This window comes from Lichenostomus cassidix, chromosome 3 (assembly GCF_008360975.1).
Source record: "Lichenostomus cassidix isolate B80296 chromosome 3, HeHo_3.0, whole genome shotgun sequence".
Lineage (NCBI taxonomy): Eukaryota > Metazoa > Chordata > Aves > Passeriformes > Meliphagidae > Lichenostomus > Lichenostomus cassidix.
Genome location: NC_139483.1, coordinates 107,141,278 through 107,162,294, shown reverse-complemented (window position 1 = coordinate 107,162,294; position 21,017 = coordinate 107,141,278). Strand labels below are relative to the sequence as shown.

At 39.9% G+C, this 21,017-nt stretch overlaps 1 protein-coding gene across 3 annotated transcripts in view; it reads right to left on the bottom strand.

Moving 5' to 3' along the window:
• The window catches only part of CLIC5 (CLIC family member 5), a 77,552-nt gene that overhangs the window by 42,853 nt on the left and 13,682 nt on the right, over positions 1–21,017 (bottom strand). Inside the window, exon 1 of one of the 3 annotated variants that reach the window (XM_085057059.1) lies at positions 15,117–15,487. The exons of the other annotated variants lie outside the window; for them this stretch is intronic. Within the exon in view, the coding sequence (XP_084913185.1) occupies positions 15,117–15,179 (63 nt within the window). The 5' untranslated portion in view covers positions 15,180–15,487. Of the gene's footprint in view, positions 1–15,116; positions 15,488–21,017 lie in introns of those variants that run through there. 3 annotated transcript variants of the gene reach the window in all.

The following is a 21,017-nucleotide window of genomic DNA, read 5'->3' as shown; positions in this document are numbered from 1 at the left end:
TCACTAGTTTCTTCCTAATAAATGATTAAAACCACAAGTGGTTTTATGTGCTCTGAAGAAAGAATTTGTGAATAACTCATATTTAGCTACTCACAAAACACAAATTTTAATACTCTCAGATATTGATGATTCTATATCCTGAGAGATAATTAGATATGGAAAAAAAAAAAAAGTCATTTCCCCCCAGGGAAACTGAGAACATAAAGTGAGAGATAGATCATTGTCAAAAGGTGTCATAGGCAATGCAAATTATAGCAAAATTATTCCTGCTTCTGGTGGAGATCAGGTGCAAATACAGGAGTTGTTTCTCCAAAACAAATTCTGTGCAGAGCTCCCATTACAGTACCAGAATCCTGCATGCAGTTTTTCTCATAAGAATTAAATCTGGCACATCTGGAATTTGCATGTCTGTTAAAAATCTCTGAGCCAGGGATGGTAATCTGGTCACACAGCATATTCTGCAAATGTTGGTGAATTGCAGCCAAATTTCCATGCCTCTAAGCAGCATATCAGACTAACAAATAATAACAGCAGCCAGGTGCTGAAAGTTAATGCTGAACTCGAAATAAGATCCAGGGCTGAATTATTTATTGAAATTCCATTACTTTATTTGCAGTATTAGAAAAGAGAGTCACTTGCAGGCACTGCAAATAAAGGTCTGGATGGTGGGTGTTGCTGATAAGGGCATTTATCATATCAGCTGACCCCACAATGTGTCCTCAGGGGTCTCGTTTTGTACCTTATTAACATCATAAAAATACTGTTCATCAGTCACTTCGAGTGGGTTAAAAGAGCAGTTGGCAGCCCCCAGGAGCTGTCCCACAGTGGGCAGGACTGGGTCTTCCTCTCTCCTTGAGCATCACCAAAGTTCTCAGTGCTGCAGAGGGCATGGGAGAAGCTCCACCCCGACATGTGATGAGAGTTTGTGACTTTCACTGAGAGCAGATCAAGCTGTGCTGCAAAGGAGCAGCAAACCACAGGCCCAAACAGTCTTTTCTTTGGTGTTTGTACCTCAGTGTGACTTCCCAGTGCAACCCACAATCCCCCCAATAAACTCATTATCAATACAGTATTACCAGCATTTGGACTGAGCCTTAATACCCTGAGAATAAAAACGCCATATATATACATTTTCTGGTTTCCAGCTACTCACAAAGAAATAATTACAGAGTTTAGTATTTAGGGGATTTTTTTCACTTTTAATATTTTCTTCTTTACTGTATTTGTTTATCTGATCATCTACACAGACATACAATCATATTTATCCATTAGAGGGGAGTTACACTACAAGGCAGTCTTTTCTGATGCCACTCTTTCTGAGTATTTCATTAAACACTAAACAGAGAGCAAGTTCTGAGTTTATAAATGTAAATACCTGCAGTGAAAGCAAGAGTCTAAGACATACACACAAACATGAAGCAAATATTCCTTGGGACTCATCTAAAAGCAAAACAATTTGTGTATTCAATATCAAATGCTGGAGAAAATAAAAGGTGATGTTTTACAAAAGCCACTAAGAAATTTTGAATACGTCTGTGTAGTAGGAAAAGTGGAATTTACAAATATTTTTGTGCAGTATGGGCTTCTGAAATTATTGTATGATAAATGTTGTAAACAGAAAAGACAGTTAGGCCAATGAGTGGAGTTTGGAAGGCATTTCTTGTTTACTCAGTATCCCAGTGCAGGATGATTTCTTAAATTTCTGTGTCAGTACTGTTTGGGTCAGTTTGAAATGCTTTAAAAACTTTTAACAGGAAACAGTTTCGATAATTTTCTCAAAACAAATTTTGACTTAATGCTCAGACTGAATTTCCTCTAATCTCATTTTATCTACTTATGCAGCACGAATAAAACCAAACACAAAATTTAACTAAGTTTAATTAACTGTTGTGTATTAAAATAATTCATATTATTCTTCCCTTTGCAAAAATACCTTAATTATGTCATAGCACTTTCCCTAGCACCTCTTCACTTCTTACTGTCCTTTTGCTTCTGGGATCCATGACCATGCTGTCAATTCCAAATATCATCTTTTTTTTCTTATCACTCCTAAGTCCCTCATGCTCCAAGTAGAGCACCAGCCAAAAAGCCCAGCAATGACCCCAGAATGGTCATAGAGCAAAACTCTTCTCCAGCCTGCTCTTTCCTCTCATACCTGCCTCAGAAGCAATCAGTAGCCTTCTTCCTAAAAATCTCTTGCTTGCTCTCTTCCCCCCACAAAAAAATAATCATGTTGTTGATTTGCTTTCATTTTATGCCACTCACCTTTCAGCCATGTGCTCCATTCCCTAGCCTTCACCAATGAGTTGGTGACAGCAACACTGATATCTGTGCCCAGCTCCTGTCCCTTTCTCTGGCTCTTCACTCTGCTTCTCTGACATTGTCACCCAGCTGCTTTATTCAAATTAAACAAATCCTTTTTGATATGGTGGAAATGGAGTGGGACATGAGGGTCATGCTCTCTAAATCTCCTCACCCATTTATTGTTGAGTTCAAAAGAAGGTGCCACCTTCTCTGGAGACACTCCAGGTTAATCAGGTAATTGAGAAACCAGCATTTGGCAAGGGAATTTCTGAACATTTTCTATACATTTGTATACAGCTAGGCCCAATTCCCTCAAGTACCTGAATCAGCTCTGAAGAATTAGCTATTTTTCATCTTTACTTACAGTTCTCTCTAAAATGGAGATATTTATTATTATTATTATTATTATTATTGTAAAATGTCAAGAGCACACGGGTGGTCTTTCAAAAATAACAACTAAGAGAAATTCTGTAATTTCACACTTCCAATGAGAAGTTAAACATCTGTTAGTACAAAATCCCTCTTCCGGCAGCATAGCACAACATGATTTGTACTAACATTGCACTCATTTTCAAAGATCCTGGATATGGCTTTAAATAAATGTTAAATAAATATTCAAATAATTTTTAGTAAGTTAAAAAATAACAATCCTTGGTGCCCAGACTGAAAGAGATGTCATGGGACTAGTTATAACTTTATAAAGTTTATAAAGTTCATAAAACTTTATAAAAAATTATGTAACTTCATAAAAAAGTTATATAACTCCTTCAAAGTTCCCATCTTGGTCATATCCTTCCTCAGCTCTTCAAGGTTGGACCTAAGTAGCTGTCTACAGTCAACATTTTTAATTTTTAACATTTATTATTATTGTTGAATCATCTCTTTTGAGATAAACTCTGAATCACAAGGCCATTGAGCATAGACTATGCTCAGTAAGAGAACAAGGTGTTGCCACAAGCACAGATCATAGGGCTGCTGGTGTCAACAAGCCAGGATGGGCAGTGGATACTTCCCACTCTGAAACAAGTCTTCCCACATCCATGTTCACCTGCCTGTATTAGAGACTGAATAGTGAGAAGACTTATGGAGTGTTTAGAGAAATATGGAATTGAAGATTTGCATATATGGAATTGAAAGATGTAATGGAAGATTACATCTGTGCACTCTGAGGAGCTTCTCATGGCTACGTCTTGGAGCAGGGTGAGTACTGAGTGCCTAATACAGAGAAAACATCATTTTTGGACCTCAGACAAGACCCAGCCCTAGGACTGGATCTAGAGCTTAACTGCGAGACTCAGAGATAACCAAAAATTCAAATTTAGAGCATCCTGGTACAAGAAAGGGCAACTCAGTAAATCAAGGCAAGATAGAATTCCATGTCAAATTGTATGGGTGAGTCTACATTCAAAGATGAAAAGTGAATTAAAATGAACCAAATGCTAACTGAAGACTGAAAATAGACTTAATTAGTAGGGGGGCTGGTACACTGGACCCTCTTGGCGTGTCCTGGGCTTTAAAAGAACTGAGCACAGGAAAAACAACTAAAACTGCCATTCTGAGAGAACCTAGAACCTGCAAGAATATTCCATCATTCAATCCCTCTTCATTCAGGAAGAGCTTTTTAAAAAACACTATAAATAAAATAAACAAACCAGATCTCCAGTTGCACTCTGAATCAGCAGCAATGGCTCATCACAAAACACAGGGCAGTGAAAGAAAATAATTTCCCCCCATGATATGCATTTGCATCTGTTTGAAGTTGCCCATTCAGCAGCTAAAAGCAAAAGGAAAGCAGTAACACAACGTGCCTGTTGACCCACACAAATTGAGTCACAATCTAGAAAAACACCAGCAACAATAGCGATGATCCATCAGGGCTGGTTTCTCTGATTTCCACTTGTTTGGTACAATACACAGGTACAGGCATGCACCAGCATGCAGAACAACAAAAGCTGCATGCCCTGGATGTCAAGGTTCAGGGTCTTTATTTGGGTGTTAAAATGTTGTGGGAAGGACAAGCTTGGCAATTCACACAGAGAATCACCAGCTCAACCTGGGAATTAATTCAGTATTTTGTCAGGAGTTAATCCATGATGTCTGAGTAGTTTTTACAGTTGCTCATCTATATAAAGGGAAAAGAGGGGATACAGTTTTAGCTGGACATACTACTGGACTACATAGATCTGAAAATGGATGTCAGGGAAATGTTTCCTAGGGAATGAAGCCAAGGCACAGGGTTGTGGCATGACTTAGGCAATGACAGACAGAAAGGGAATTCAGCTCTTGTGATTCCCAGCTTAGCTCTTCCTCATCTCATCTTCAAGGTCTGACCTGTACTGACACAGCACTCATCTGCTCAGCCTTTGGAGGCTCTTCCAAAGTCTGGCCCTTGCATAACCAGACCTGATAAGCATTTAAGATAAGCAATCTCATATTTAACCACCACCTGAATTAATCACAATCCATTATCACACCCAGGACACGTAAGCAGCCTCTCAGCATCATTTCTGTCAGACTGGCCTCAACCAAATTTGTACTGTCATTCAGAGATATAGAAATCAAAGATTCCTTCTCTGCTGGAAACAAGCCCAGTTCTGGTTTGTCAAGACCTTCTCCAATGCAATGCCCTGCTAGTTTGCAGATTTTCTGGCATGTTTATTCCTTTATTGTCCCTAATTCTGTGTGCTTCATTACAGCATATCTAGTCTTGACCTGAACCACATGCAGAGAGGGCATGACTTCTTGGGTGGTTTGTTCCAATAGGTAATCACCTTTGTAGTTTCTATTAAGCCTACTCCTAACCTGACTTCATTTGACCTTAACTATTAATATGTTGCAAAGAGAAGTGCATCCCTGGAAAGGATCAAAGCCAGGTTGGATGGGGCTTGGAGCAACGTGGTCTAGTGGAAGGTGTCCCTGCCCATGGCAGAGGGATTTGAAGTAAACAGTCCTTAAGTCCCTTCCAACTAAAACCATTCTGTGATTCTCAGGCTTGTTACACTTGTTACCACTCTACTAAAAAGCCCCCAGATACATATTTGATAGTGCAGTCAAGTTATGTTTGCTCATTTGCTTAAAGGAGAAAGACTGCCTTCAGGATGGCAATCTTAAGCAATTTTTAAGCCTTAAAATTATTCTTCCCTACTTCTTTTCCAATGTCCTAACACACATTAGCTTTGTGTTTAAAATAGCCAGCGAAAAGTTAATCTAAACCTTGACCCCTACTAATAGCAAAGGCTGTGTGGGACATAAACACTGAATCAGACATGCTAAGTGCTGTACAAAACCCAAAAAACACAAGAGCTATGATTAAAGGACAAAGCACAGGACCAAGATGAAGTTATTGCTGGCCCTCCTTGCACAAGCTTCTCAGCTTCTTCTCCTGGCAAGTGCTGACTGTGACTTCATAATTTCTGTAAAAAAGCATCTGGGTTTTTTTTTTTTTATAATCCATGCCAAAGCATGGAGCAGCCTGCACAGCCTCCTTTGCAGAACTAGGATCTAAGGATGCTTAATTGCTATCAGCATCTAGTAAGGTTGGAGAATTTCTAGCATCACCCTGAGTTTTAATAATAACTATTAAAAAAACCAAAAAACACCTTCACCAAAAAAATCCCACTGCTGAACATTTAAAACATATCCTAAACAGCCTTTTCTGAATTACACACAGTTGCTGAACTCAGCTGTCAGATGTCTTCTGAGATGGAACATAAAAAGATAAGCTTATCATACTTTGGGCTCCACTGTGAGCCTCCAGCAGCACACTCTCTTTGGAGGTGATGAGCTCTTTTCCAAGCAGTAAAGCATTACAATTATATGTCTTTACTCGTGGCAGAAGTTGATAAAATGTCTATCTGCTTTGGCATCCTCATGGTTAAGAGAAACAGAAACTAAATCCGTATCTAAATCAAGCAAATTTACTCTCTGCATAAACCCCATTCCCAGAATCACAAATAGGTTTTAACATCTGAGATATTGGTGGATAGTGAACTGAGTCATGATTTTTTTTTTTCTTAAACCAGAGGAAACAAAATAATTGGCCAGAGAAATTGTGGATGCTCCATTCCTGAAAGTATAAAAGGCCAGGCTGGATGGGTTTCTGAGAAGCCTAATCTAGTGGAAGGTGTTTGTTTGAAGGGGAGTGGGAATTATATGAGCTTTAAGGTCCCTTCCAACCCAAACCATTCTATGACTCTATGAAACACAAAAGAAGCAAAAAAAACTTTTAAAATAGTCAAGAAATGGCTTTTTTACAGCCTTGCTTACAAAAAGAAGGGGGAAAATTTAGTATTCCCATATAAAAATGTTTGCAAGATTTATAGAATTTAAAGTAAATGAAAATCAGTTTCAGCCTTGAGCATTAGGCTTTGAACATTTTAACTACATTTTGCAGCAAGCACATACAGGTGAATGCCATGGGCTTCTGTCATCTGCACTGCACACAAAATTAGTATCTATCAAAATGAGGATTTAGAAGAGCAAACTTTCACTTCTCACTATCTGAGCACCTTCATCCTTAATATAATGTCCTTTATGCCAGGGCAGCTATAGCAGCGACAGCTTCAACTCCTAGTGTCCTACAGATACATTAATAAGTTTATATAACACAGCCTTTCTGAAATGCATTTCAATTAGTGCTTAATTTCAGTTTTATGAAGAGTTGCCAGAAATACATAAAAAGGAGCTATTTTAATGTCTCTTGGATATTAGGTGCACAGGGAAAAAAACTGGAGAAGCACCTGAGCTCCAGATATACAATACCTCTTCAGAACCAAGCTACTTTGGGGACCAACACAGAAATCATGGGGATTACAAGACTGGTATAAATATAAGAGTCTGAATGTGTGAGAAGAAGCAGGAAAAGCAGAGAAGTTGGTCCTACAGAAGATTCAACACATCTGCGCAAACTTGGCATTGGAGGAGGACTGGTATCAGCATTTTATCAAGGTGAGAAGAGCCTGAAAAACTTGCCTTGGGTCACTGAAGGAGGCAGAAAAGCACAAAAGTAAAGAAATCCTGCCAAGAATTTGGGTCAGAACCTAGGAATATTACTGAGTTTGACATGTTGCAAAATTTGCCTTGTAGGATATTTTTCACAGTTTGTTAAGAAAAAAAATTAAAATCAGAGGGTTTGAATGGTGGGAACTGTGATTTTGCTTTTTATTAGCATAAAGTGCTGAAGTGCTGATTTGCTCATAGAATGGAAAACCAAAAAAAGTTGACTTATATTTTGACAACACTGGGGCCATTTTAACATGGCAAAGCTTTTCTGTGGTGTGTTAGAAAACCATATCTCAGGTGCTTTGTGTTCCAATCTCTTTTCTGAGAATATCTCCTCCTAAGACACTGTACCCATGAAATTTTAGAGTCACTGAATCAAAGAAGAATATGTGTTATATCATGAACAGTCCCTTCAGCCAGTGAACACCAGCACTTAAAAAGTGATACATATAGAAGGGTAAAATCATGAACACTCTAAAGGATAAGTTGTGAAGTTATTCTTGAGAGGGATAGAATAATACTCATTTACAAAGAATAATTACATTTAGGAGAGTCAGAGAAAAAATCCTATGGACTCATCGTTCTACATTTACATGTGGAGTGGCAATCAAGTTATGTAACAAACAGCAATGACATGTTGTAAATGCAATCAGTTCAAGTTCTACCCCTAGGTATTATTAGATTAAATTACTGGCTTTGGAACTGTAAAACACAGCTGGATACAGTTTGAATCACTTCTGTTCCACTGTAATAATTTTCAAGTCTTAAGTTTATTATAAAAAAATCATGCCAGGAATACATGATGCTGATTAAATTCCTCAGACCTACAAAAACCAGATTTTTGAACTCATAGCTCCAGAGGTACATATATATCACTATTACCCCATCAAGATGAGTTTTACTGCACATCAGCAGCACAGAAGTGCAAAAAATGGGGAGAACAAGAGACAAGGAAGGAAAGGAAACAAAGACATTTCCACATGAAATTTTACTGTATCAAACAAATCACTTCAAGCTATTTACAAAGTACCTACTATAGCACTTTAGGTATCTGCTCTGATTTCCTGCTTCATGTAAGATTTATAGATTAATTCCAGCACAAAACCAAACCCTTCCTAGCTCAAACTGATTCTCCCTGACTTTGAGTTAGCCTTTGCTAAATAAAAAGTTTATCATTGAAACTTTTTGTTATTCATTTATAAAACTAACACAAAAACTCACAGCCCTTTAGTATCTGCCCAACTCTGTCAAAAAGGACTAATTTGAAAAATCTACCAGAGATCTTAGCTGAAAAATGGAAATACTACTAATAAAATAATGTTTCTGTTACTTCTTTGCAGCACTGCTGGGATTATTTTGCAGGTGTCTGCCACATTTTGAAGAATTATGTGCCACACAAGAACTAAGTGGTTGCTATGATGGTCCATGTGTTCTCCTAAACAATCCTTACACAGCCTTCCATCAAACTCTATTTGACATAGCCAGGTGAATTGATACCAACATTAAATCCTGGAGCACAGGCAGACGTACTTCCTGCTGGCTCTCTTGGAAAGGACCCCTGTGTATTTTTGGGATGTGATGTCAAACGATCCTGGTGGCATTTGCTGTTCTGGATTAGCCTCAGCAGAGCCATGTATTGCCAATAAAAGTTTCCTGAGGACACTTACTGGAGCTTCACTGTCATCACTGAACCACGACCCAACAACGTGTGAGTCTGACAAGATGGTAGCTGCCAGGGATGGAAAAAGAGCTAAACATAGAGCATCCATAGTACACCAGTGGCTATTTCTAAGTACAAGCAATAATAATTATGAATATCACCAGTTCTTCATGGTAAAATTAAAATATGGTACTTACCCAATTTTACTATGTGGCTCAGAAAAGCTGGAATGAAGGAAAGAGTTAGCAAGTGGAGTTCAAACAAGATCTCAAATACACTTAGTTCTGCTGCCACTGACCACAGCAGTACAAAACTGATTTGCTTTTGTGGCCATAGAATATGGCCCAACCTGAATGTTTCTGAATTCTTATTTATTTGAATGGATCCAATCTATAAGGGCATATTCAACAAAGCATTAGAATATATTTCATTTTAATCAGATGTTTTGATCACAATTAACATAAATATCAATGACATAAAATTTAATAAAAAGCAAGGAACAGCCATTCATAGAGGAAAATCCCCAAACCATGGCAGATCAGGGTGTCACCCACCTTTAACCATAAACTAAGGATCAGACCATGAATTTAAGCAGGAGACACAGCGGGAAATCCCTTCTTAACTTGAGACCCAGTTTCCCAAGCAATCCTAAAAGCATTCCAGACTAGGTTCAAGGTGGCAGGGATAGTGACTATATCCATGCCAAGTCATTCTATAAACTTGGCCTGCTTAAACTATTTACTGCCTGTCTCCAGTATTCCCACCAACAAGGCACTTGTCTTGATGCAAAACAAAACCTGCAAATGCTCAGAGACAAAACAGACACACAGACACACAGACGCTGGGTAGTATAACCCAGGCTAAAGCTTCTTTAAAGTATTGTTTTTCTTCATCACAAGGAAAAACAAGCAACTTGTGATTTTAAAACATTTGCTAGGCAGCTATTTGCAATTTACTGAATTATTTTTTTAACAATGTAAGTTTAAAGCAAAATGAAATTTTGCCAAGATGTATGCTTTTCCTCTATTTTTTAAGTTATTTTATTGAAAATGCTTAATAAAACGACCAGAGAAGCAATTACCAGTCCAAGCAACATTTCCTTGATTTAAGTAGGTCAGAAGTGAAGTTGTATTGATTTGTCACTCCAGTCACTCCTGATTTGACAAGATCTTAGCAGAACTATTACACTGAAATACTTGAATCCCCCTGAATGGAACTGAGGAAACTCATTTACAGACGTTTATACAAACCTACAAAAATTATTTGCCTCCCTGGTGTCCAGATTACTGGTAACCCTTGTAAATTTTTTAACCTTAATACCAAAGCACAAGGCCAGTACACTGGAAGAGAAGACTCAGGCTGCTGATCATGCACTGCCTCACCAAAAGAAGTTTGAAGAGACACAAACCATGGTGCCCATCACCTGCTTGGCAGCTCCAAAAGGTAAAAATTCAAGATACACAATACACCCTGTGCTCATACCACCTCCAGGGTGACAGCTGAAAAGTGTCAGAGACTGCACACACTGTACTTATCTGCTTTGTAGGGTGGTTGTGGTTCCCTCAAAATGTGAAAGGCTTGGCAACAAAAAAATGTTATTGTCAGTCTTGGAGCACCAGACAGGTTGGACCAGATGTTTCAGTATCATTATTCTTCCTTGTGCTTTTTTTGTCTTTGTTATTTCCTCTTTATCTAGAAAGTTTAGCTAAACATGGGAATGATTTTGTATGAAAGCCAAGCTGAGCTCATAATACCCACACTTCTCAAGAAACAGAAATTGACTTCAAGCCCTCCAGATCTGATTCTGATTTCCACTCATCAATGAAAAGCTATTTGAGGGCAGTCTATGAATGAAACACACTGCAGAGCCTGTACTGTTATAGAGGGTTAAAAGGTTCCTAACAAGTTATCTCTCCCAGTTTGCAAAGCCAGTATTGGTTGTGATAACCCTGAAATTCTGAAACTGAAATCAGATTTCTTATCAGTGACCTCTTACATTGAAACCACAAAAATCTTAATAGCGGGGGGCAATTGCTTATAAAAGGTGTAACATTTTTATTTGTATCTTCCTCTAAAGCTATGTAACCACACGTCACCAAAATCAATACCAAGGTTGGGTTGAAATCACCTTTCAGCAGAAAAAACATTTTTTAAAAAAATCCAGAAAATGCACCCAGAAAGTTCACCAATTAAACACCCAGAATTTAAAAAAAAAAAAAAAAAAAAAAAACCAAAAAAAACAAAACAAAAAAAAAAAACAATTACACCTCCCTGAGAAAATTTCTGGGATATTTGTGTCCAAAAGAGGGGCAGTAACACCTTCCTGAGAGCAGCAGCTCCTGGGATTTTGATGGAGCACACTGTTGATGACTGTTCTGTCCTGGCAGCCAGGCTCTCTGACAAACCCATTCATTCAGGAATACTAATTTTGGTGCAATCTTGCCATCACTCCTAGACATAATCCTAACAAACCCAGTCTGTTTGCCAGCTGGCAAACAGGGACATGTTAAATGTCTGAAGTAGTGATTGTAGAAACTCAAGGCCTTTGAGAGGTCTCTTTTGATTTGTACACTTGCAGCACCTTCACATTTTCCCTAGAGGGGTGTTCAGTGTGACTGTGGGTGAACACTGTGGGAGAACTGCTCACACATTTCAAGCAAAAGCTCTTGCTCATCTAATCCTAGAATGGTTTAGGTTGGAAGGGACTTTAAAATTAACTTTATAGATTTTAGGTACTACTCTAATCCTGAAAGGCAAGGAATGTACATCCAAACACCTGTTTCCATTGCAAACAGAGAGAAGCCACAAAAGTTCTGTGGTCCTCCCTTATGAATTCTAATTGTATTACTTCATGTAAAAGGAGCACTATTTCAGTTTAGTCATTATGTTCATGTACACAGGTGCAAGGCTGCCAGGAAAAGCTAAATATACCTTCCATCAGGGTGTCACTGTCATTTATCCAGAAGCACTTTGCTTTTCCAGCACACAGAGGATTGCAATTAGCCTGAGTTAACACAAGCTGGGTTAAGCACAGAGCAACCACTACTTCCCAATGTTCACTTCCCCAGACCTTTGGCCACCAGCATCTCACAACACTATGCATCCAACCTTTCTCTCTGGCAGCCTCTTCCAATTCCCTGTCAAACAAGTTTAGAGAGGGAATTGCTGCTGGAGAGTTTCAGCAAAGTCCTGTTCACACAAGTGGCATATCTGATCAAGGCAGCACCATCTCCCTGGCAGACCTCACCACTCCCACCATCTCTCTCCTTGTGTCCTGCCCCAGATTTGGGGGGGATTTGCCCTCAATCAAGCACCTTGCAAGAACAAACACTTGTTCACAAAAAAACATCTCACAGATCCAGGTTAGGGCACCGTTAGAAAAAAGAGTGAAATCAATGGGGATGATAACAAATAGGTGTGATAACCACTTGACCTGTCCCTGCAACAGCAGCTCAGCTGTGTCCTGGTGGTGCCCAGCCCGTCTGTGCGGCTCAGGAGATCCTGAGCCAACCTGCATTAGGTTACAGAGCAGCTCTTTTGGTTACAACCCTGCTCTCTGCTTGTCTGTCTGAGGCTCCTGCGCTCCTGGTTGATAAACAGAAAAGGGAAATAGAGCAATTGTGTAACACCTTTCTTTTTTTAACCTGAGACAGAAAATGCTTTTATTAGAGACACTGTGGCTGGTAAAAAAACAGCCCTTTCTGGTTTATTTGGGCGTGTGGAAGATACAGTTTCCACCAGGCCACATCTACTGCCCTATATTTTCTCACTGTTCTCTGTGTTTTCTCTGTGTTCATTCAAGGATGCAGGACAGAACTCTTTTCCTTGGCTGAATTATTAGCTGTACAAAAATCAAATGAGGAATTGCTTATTGATCCAAACATCCCCTGCTGTTAGAACTTGTGTCGAGTGTGGTCCAGTATATTTACATTTGCCACTTGTCCCAGTGTCTCGTGGTCCTCCAGAAGCTGCCACTTTTCTGTTCTTTCCAGCCTTAAAACAGACAGAATAAGTATATTCTCCTTTGCAGAGAGTCTCCTGGATCAGCCTTGTGTTTATCTCCCCTAACTAACAGCCTATTATTTGCAAAATCATCCTCCAGAAAAGTTTTTACCTGTTCATGATTCTCTTACATGCTCCTATTTTTCAGCTTTCAGTTCATCTCTCCTTTGGATGTTCTTCTTTTTATTTTTGAACTTCTGAGATGTATAATTTAATACTCCGGTTACATGCTTTACTATACAACCTTTTAAACTTTTAATTAAATTAATGGCACCTTTCCAAAACATCAAGAATTGCAATTTTTCAACCTAAATGGAAAGTCTCCAGGAGGATACCAATTAATTCTTTTGCTCCAGCTCTGAGTTTTATGTGAGTCTCTATGTAATTCTGTAATATGCATTATGCAGGAAGTCACATTACTAAAAATGTTCTTTCTGGAGTTATAAATCTTCAGGTTGTGGCAAGGCTTGGTTTAATTCAGTGCTCATTTTTCTCAGTATCTTATGGATCCAGAGCTTCACACAATGAATCTGAGCAATGACCTTCATTTTAACAGCTGATGCAGTCAAAGAACCACAAATCACAAACATCCATATCAGCCTTGGTGAAACAGTGTGAGCACTAAAACAAATCAGTAGCTACAGATTTCCATTCCAGCACACCTTTGACTGATGACAGAGTGCCAAACAACCTCACCAGCCTATTTTTTAGCCCTCAAACATCTCCATTAGACTCAATTTGGTAGAAACAACTTGTAAGAAGTGAGGTGTTTGGCTGTATGGACTCATGCTGGTCCTTTTTAGTACATTAAGCTCTCTGTACAAAGGATCCATGGGGCACTTATGAACCTGAAATACTTGTCAAATCTGTTTGCTAGGAAAAAAGACCTCACTGCTGTCTCAATCAGAGTGGCTGCACCTGAACTGACTGGTTTTGAAAGATGTGTGAAGAGGCCATGTATACACATCATGGATGTGGCTGACATTTCAGCTTACAGCCCAAAATATCCATCAGGGAGTACAAAGCAATTACATACCCTCGTCTTGACAGAAGGGAGGGGTTGGAATCTGCTTTCCTAATCATTCAGGGCTCTGTTTGCAAAGGGTCTGAGGTAACTCCCACATATTAATAATAATCCTGTGGATTTACAGGGATGGTTTAAGCTCAGAGAGACCAAACACCTGCAAATGTTCCAGGCCAGGATGGACAAGGTTTTAAGCAACCTGGTCTAGTGCAAGATGCCCCTGCTCATGGCAGGGGGATCGGAACAAGGGGATCTTTAAGGTCCCTTTCAACCCAAGCCATTCTATGATTCCATGATTTTACATGGTCATAGGGGATTTCAGTCTTTGTGTGTGTAGAGGCTTTAAAACACTCTGAACACCAAAAAATCTGAGCTCTTCACTGAGACAGAGTTTGCACAAAGTTTGCTATTAATAAGGGTTTTTTTGTCATGGGTTTCAACTCTGCCACTGATTTTAACAGTAAGGTTTTCACAGACCAAGACCAACAGTCATATACAACTTGAAACATTCTGAAACCCTACCACATAACAGGTGTATTCATTTTTCTATATTTTCATTAAATTGGTTTCTGTTCTCAGTTACTCTTCTATAAAATCAGAATGAGCTTCAGGCTGAGGAAACTGAGAGTAAAAGCTAATTTAGTTTATATTGATTTAGAAAAAAAAGAAAGTATTGCAGTAAATAATCAGAAGACTGACAGCTTATCTCAATCCTTATTGTTTTATGGCCCATCAGCATTTCAGACCTGACAGCCTCTGCTGGTACCCCTCAGCTCTTCCCAAAAATGGAAAAGAAAGTCCGGATTCATAGAGCAAAACCTGAAGCCTACAGCCTCAAGTCTAAAGTTAGGACACAGTACATTGCAGGCAGCAGGCTAAGAATAACAGAACAAACTCACGAGGAGAGAATTAACAATAAAACACAGGAACTCTGACTCTCCCTCCACAACATTACCTAATTCTAATGTCACGAAGAAGAAAGCAGACTGAGTGTGTGTGTTCAAGAGATAACAGGCTGTCAAAGCACCGCTTCCACTCAGCGCCAGAAAATTAAAGTTTGATTATTCAGTAGAAGCTGAGCCGATCCGAGAGTCACACCAGTGTCCAGTTCACAGCGCAACTTACCTTCACAAAGAGCTCAATTTCAGGGTCCTTTCCTTCCCCATTAGCAGCAACAGAGTCTGTCATTTTTCACCCCCAAGGCTACCAGCTGATCTCTTGCTATTAAATGGCAAAAGGAGGTTTCAACTGCACGGCGTGTGAGTTTCTCTTCTGAACCACTCTCACAGGGCTCTTAAAACATCATTTGTAATGATAAAGCTCGAAAGCAGCGGAGTAAACAACTTTGCAGGTTATTAAATTAATAATAATTAGGAGAAGGCTGGCAGCAGAGGAGCAGTCCCTGTTACGGTAGTTCTTCAGAGCAACAAGTGCTGCTGTGCTCTGGTACAGTATCCTCATCTGTCAGAGCTGCAGCCCTCGCTGCCTGCCCAAAATAGCCCAGAGCATAAAAAAAGAGAGGGTGGGGTTAAACTCACAGGGGAGGAGACAAGCTCCTGGTACCTACGGCAGGATCAGTCTCTAGGCAAATAATTCTGCTCTTCCCCGCTTTCAGCATTTCTGTTGTTCCCTCCCTTATTCTACAGCTGGGAGCACCAGGGACAGGGAAGAAGGAAGTCCTGCAGCAGGGCTGGTTTCGTTGATTTAAGCAACAGTGATGGTTTTTCCTGCTTTTTTGAAGGATGTTTGTCCTGCCTCTAGCTGTTCAAAATCCTAAATTGTTATTGCTAAGGAAAGTAAGGGGGAAAGAGCCTGTGTATTGGCTGTTGGATCAATGCAAGAAATGGGCAGAAAAGCAGAGCTTTGCCCCAGCAAGCCCCTCCATGTGCATGGTACAAAGTGGTACAGAAGCCAAAACTGAATGCTCAGGTGAGAGAAGCACCTGTGCTGCCATCACTGCTGATGGAGCTCAGGAGCAGAGGAATGGGAATGTTTGGATCCCATAACCATTTCTCAGCGTGTCCCTCGGGGTGCTGGTTTAGAGGGGGACACGAGAGTGGTGATTCGCTGGGCGGAGCATGGGAGAACAGTTCCAAGGGCCTCAGCCTGCTGCTGACGTGCTGCTGTCATCTCTACTCCCTTTCCTTCACCCTGCATTCCTTGCGTGAGTCAGAGGGCACTGCACAGCAGCCCTGAGCATGAGGTGGCACCTATAGAAAGTCCTGACACAGCCAAAAGGCATGGAGGGAGGGAGTGCTGGTGCAGGAGGGGACAGCGGGCAGAGGCAAAGGAGTCAATGGCACCTCCTGCTCATACCCATCCCTGCCTGGAGGGACTTTGTGTCCTTCTGCCCTCGGAAATCCCTTCCTGCACTTCTGCCCCGATCCTGTGTCGGGACTGCCAAAGCTCTGGCTCACAGGCTGTTGGCAGCTTGAGCTGCCAGACATGAGCAGTTTTACCTTCCCCTTTTGACACACAGAGGCTTTTTGGGGAGGGTTTTGACATGATCAAACACTCGCCTTTCCTGAAAATGCTCTTAGCTGTGTGCTTTTATGATGATCCCCAATTCCCTCCGTGACCTCCAGGCATTTGACACAACTCCAGAGCAGTCACAGCCAACATCTCCATGGCCCTTTGGGTAAGTTCTGTGGAAATTTTCCCACAACACCTGCTTCATGTGCACTCCATGAAGGACTGAAATGGTTAACGAGTAAATCTCATTATGCTGTTGTAACTGTAATTACAACATAATCATCATTATAATTACTGTAAAAGAATGCTTATGGGTTTTTGATCTAATTAGCACTCATTCAAATAACTGGAAGGTTAACTATAAGAGAATTAAGTGTTATTATTCCTTTGATTTCAAATTTTTACATGTAATTTTTGGAGCAGGCACATTAATTACCAAACATTTACAGTACAATTATTCTTAGGCCTACCGGCAAGTTTCCAAGGACATGGGCTAAGTGTACTTACATGTGGCAGAAAGAATCATTGCATTGTAATTACACATTACAGTTATAAAAGTCTGCCAAAAACTTAAGAGTAATCACCGTATCTCTAAAATGCGTCTCTAAATAACGCAGAATCAACTATACAATGATGATCTTTTGGGTTTTGCTGAAAAATTGTTTTGCTTTAGCACCTCGTGGTGACATATTTGCCTTTTAAAGAGGGTTTCTGGAAACAATGGGAAATGGGTCATCTAGACTGAGGTTACCTGCAACTCCAGCCTCACTGAAAACATTGTTTTGATATAGGTAAGTGGTTTAAACAAGTTACATCACAGGAGAGTCTATATTGGCTCTGGAAGAGAAAATACTGCCAGCTCTGAGTACAGTAATGAGGTAATGCTGCTAATGCTAAACTAAAATGTAGAAATAAAATCAGCTTTCAAGATATCGGCACTTACAAGTTGTGATGCATGTGACCTATTTAGATGTCTATTTTAGAATGAAAAAATGTGCCCTAGAAGTGTCTGATGTTTCCCACTGAGCTGGGGGTGATGAGATAATCACATAATGGTCAGACAAATCCTGCAGTAATTTTCAAGTAAAAGAAGTCTGTGATTTTAGTGCCTGATTTCAGTGCACGTGCCATCCCTCACTCCAGAAGTTGTGTGTGCCTTGCTCTTCTGAAAGTTAAACTCTAGATGTAGCAGTTTCAGTAGAGACTGAACATGTCAAAACGTTCAAATCCTTCCCTCCCAATTACTGTCTGCGTTTAATGGTGTGTTATAATTAGTTTGCAGACGAAGATTATTGTGCTGAGGCTCAGCAAAGCAGAAGGGAAACTTTGCAATACAGAGAAAGGTAGCAAAGATGCCCTGCAGCCATTTCCATCTGAACCCAGATATAAATTACTGCAGGAATGGGCCAGAACCCACCTGGTTCAAGGTGTTTCTGGGCAGTGCTGCCACTGGAAGATGCATTTTCCATCTGCTTCCACCCCTAAGGCACCACCTTGTACTCACCCCCTGCCCCAGGACTTGATTCTGGTTGCTCAGAGGCTACAGAAGCTGTGGAGTGAATACCACACATCTGATATTCCAGCTGTGTTTTAGGTATCCACAGAGAGAATAAACCAGCCCACCTCAAAAACCACCCTCAACTTTTCAAAAATACCCATATGGAACCCCTAGAAGAGACCAAACATAACAGAGCCCTTGTTCATAAAATGCTGTTTTTTTAAAAAGATATTCTGAAAACTGAATTTAGGTTAAACATTGTAGAAGGCAGTGAGTAGGAGAAAATATGTATACAGATGCATATATATATATATATATATATATATATATATATGCACTGCTTTGGGAATCTATTACTGCATTTACTGCTTTTCTGTCATATAAAACCAACTTATCACTTACATCTGGGTGGAACCTTTCTGACTATAATGGTTTTTACAGTCTACACAGCTCTTTTGTGTGTTATGAAATCAGCTCTTTCTTCAGCCAAATTAAGGGTAAGACACTGATAAATAATTAGTACACTCTCATTTTACTGCAAAGAATGAGTCACTTAGCTTGGCCTATCGTTTTCTCACAAGTCAGAAGTAGCAGAGGCTTTGAGTTACATGCAAGAACATTATACACTGAATTATGAACTCCTTATAAGCCAATTCATTATAATTTGAGGTTTATGAGATATAGAAATGAATATGAGCACGTCATCCCATTAATAAAAGAAAAGGACAGCTTCAGAAAAGGAACAGCCACGTCTCCACATAAGACCTCTATTGTAGGTGAGCTCTGATGCACTATCAGCTTTCACAGGCCTGATCCAAGCTTCACTTCCAGCAAAGATTTGTCCCGAGGGGGTGAATCAGAGGCCAAGCATCCAGAATGTAACTCAATCATGCAGTTCTCCAGCAGACCGCTACGTTACCAAGAAAGATCAGGGCACAAAACACATCCAGCCCCCAGTGCTTCCATCCAGATCATTCCATGAGAGCAGGTATTGCAAGTTTTATACGACACAGGCAAAGTTTTTCTTTGTAGTGATGAAAAGAAGTAAAAACTTGGTGCAGCAGCAGTAAATGCAGTAAATGGTATTTGGGGCTATGATTTTACCAGGGAATTATTTAACTGCTTAGTTGGCTAAAATCCCCACACCTAAGCAGCAGCCAGGCACTAACCCAGCTGGTTTGAATGGGTTATGAAAACACCTATTCCAGAGACAGTCTGAATTACTGGCAATTTGCAACTGCAGTTATTGGATGCTAGTAGTTTTGACGTGCAACACACTTAACAAGTTAACAACTGCAAGGAATCAATCCAATGATTTTAATTTTCCTTTGAGTTACAATGTGTCACAATCAATTTCTTGTCTGAACTTCAGAAAAAATCAAAAGGATTTGTCTCAGATATTTGGGGCCAGACAGCCTGTTCCCCTCCCCAAATGTACAAGACATACAAGGACATACAAATCTCATCAGCCTCGAGCCAACACTGGGTGACCAGATACTTTCCCTCAACTCCAAAGAGGTACAGTACCTCAAAATTTGTTGGTTTGATGGGAGAACTGTGATTTTGTTTCTTCTTATAAATTTTCCCACACTCAAGGTAATGGAAGAAAAGACATCAAGAGATACAACAACAGCTGTGCAGCCTGAGTGTCCCAAGAGATGGGATGGGATGGGATGGGATGGGATGGGATGGGATGGGATGGGATGGCATGGGATGGCATGGGATGGCATGGGAAAGCCTAGGCCAGAAAAGTTTGCACTCCATTAACTGGCCAGTTTGAGATAACCCATTCTGTGCTCCCCCCCAGATATTATGAATCCATCACAGCCGTGAGCTGCAGCAGCTCTCCTTTATCTTATTATTAAAATGCATTATTTTAGCTCTAAAATTATGACTGAAACTATTCTGTTTAACAATGAATCAGCTCAGACTGGAATTTTGCAAAGTAAGTTTCAGTCCAAAACCATGGAATTATTTTTATGTATAATTCTCTTTTCACATGGATGCAGCATCAAACTTTGCTGTCACGTTAATAAGCATTAACACCTTCTAGAAAAAAACCTGCTGCTGTTCAGTGTGAAGAGGGATTTCATTATTGATAATGATCTCAGTGCCCACATTGAGAAAGTCACAGGTACCCATTTGTAAGGAAGTGGCTCTGAAAAGGTAAAAAATCATCTCCTAATGCTGCATTCAGTATAGAGGCTTCTAGAGGGCAGTGGTTTATTCCTCTATTTTACTATCATTCCAAAACTGGCATTTGAATTAAAAACAAAAGATACTTCCAACCAGGACTGAGACTGCTCTGGAAAGTGGTATTGTAGGAGATACAATGGAGAGCATGACAGATTGTCCCAAACTGTGGGATAATGCAGCTGATGAAAGGAGAAATGGAGAAACCCTCAACCCTTGCTTTTCAAAATGAATCCTCCATGCTATTAAGCGTGGTGAAGAAAAACAGCACCAGGTAAGTGTGATGTACCCATTGTTGTTGACTCACTACTGTCAGAACTAAAATTACATTATTTTGCTTCCAAGTCTGCAAAAGAATAAGTAATGGCTATTCCTGTCCTATTTTACAGAAGTTCATGGTGCAATTCCATATTTAGATTATTTCTGTTCACTTCTTTGTATGCTTTTTGTCATAAATTAAGTCTAAATTAATTAGGACTTGAAGCACGAACATGAAAAGTACGATTAAATTCTCTCCAAACAAAAGACCAGCACACAACACACTACTTTAATCCTGATTTATGAATTATTATTTACAGAAAGTGTTCAAAAAGGCATGTACAACTCATGCAGATCTCAAGCTAGGTTTCAATTCCTCCCAGTAAATAAGGCTAAAACAATGCACAGTTGCTGCTGATTTCATTGGATACATTTGTGATCCACACTGTTGTTTAGCAAACAATTTGGCTGAAAGCTGAAATTACTTTCTATGTTCTGATGCACATTATTTCTAAAAGGTGAAGCCTTCAACAGCTCAGTTTAAAATTACTCATGACTCAGGCTAAGTCCCCAGGGATTCATATGCTGCCATCAGTACCTGCACA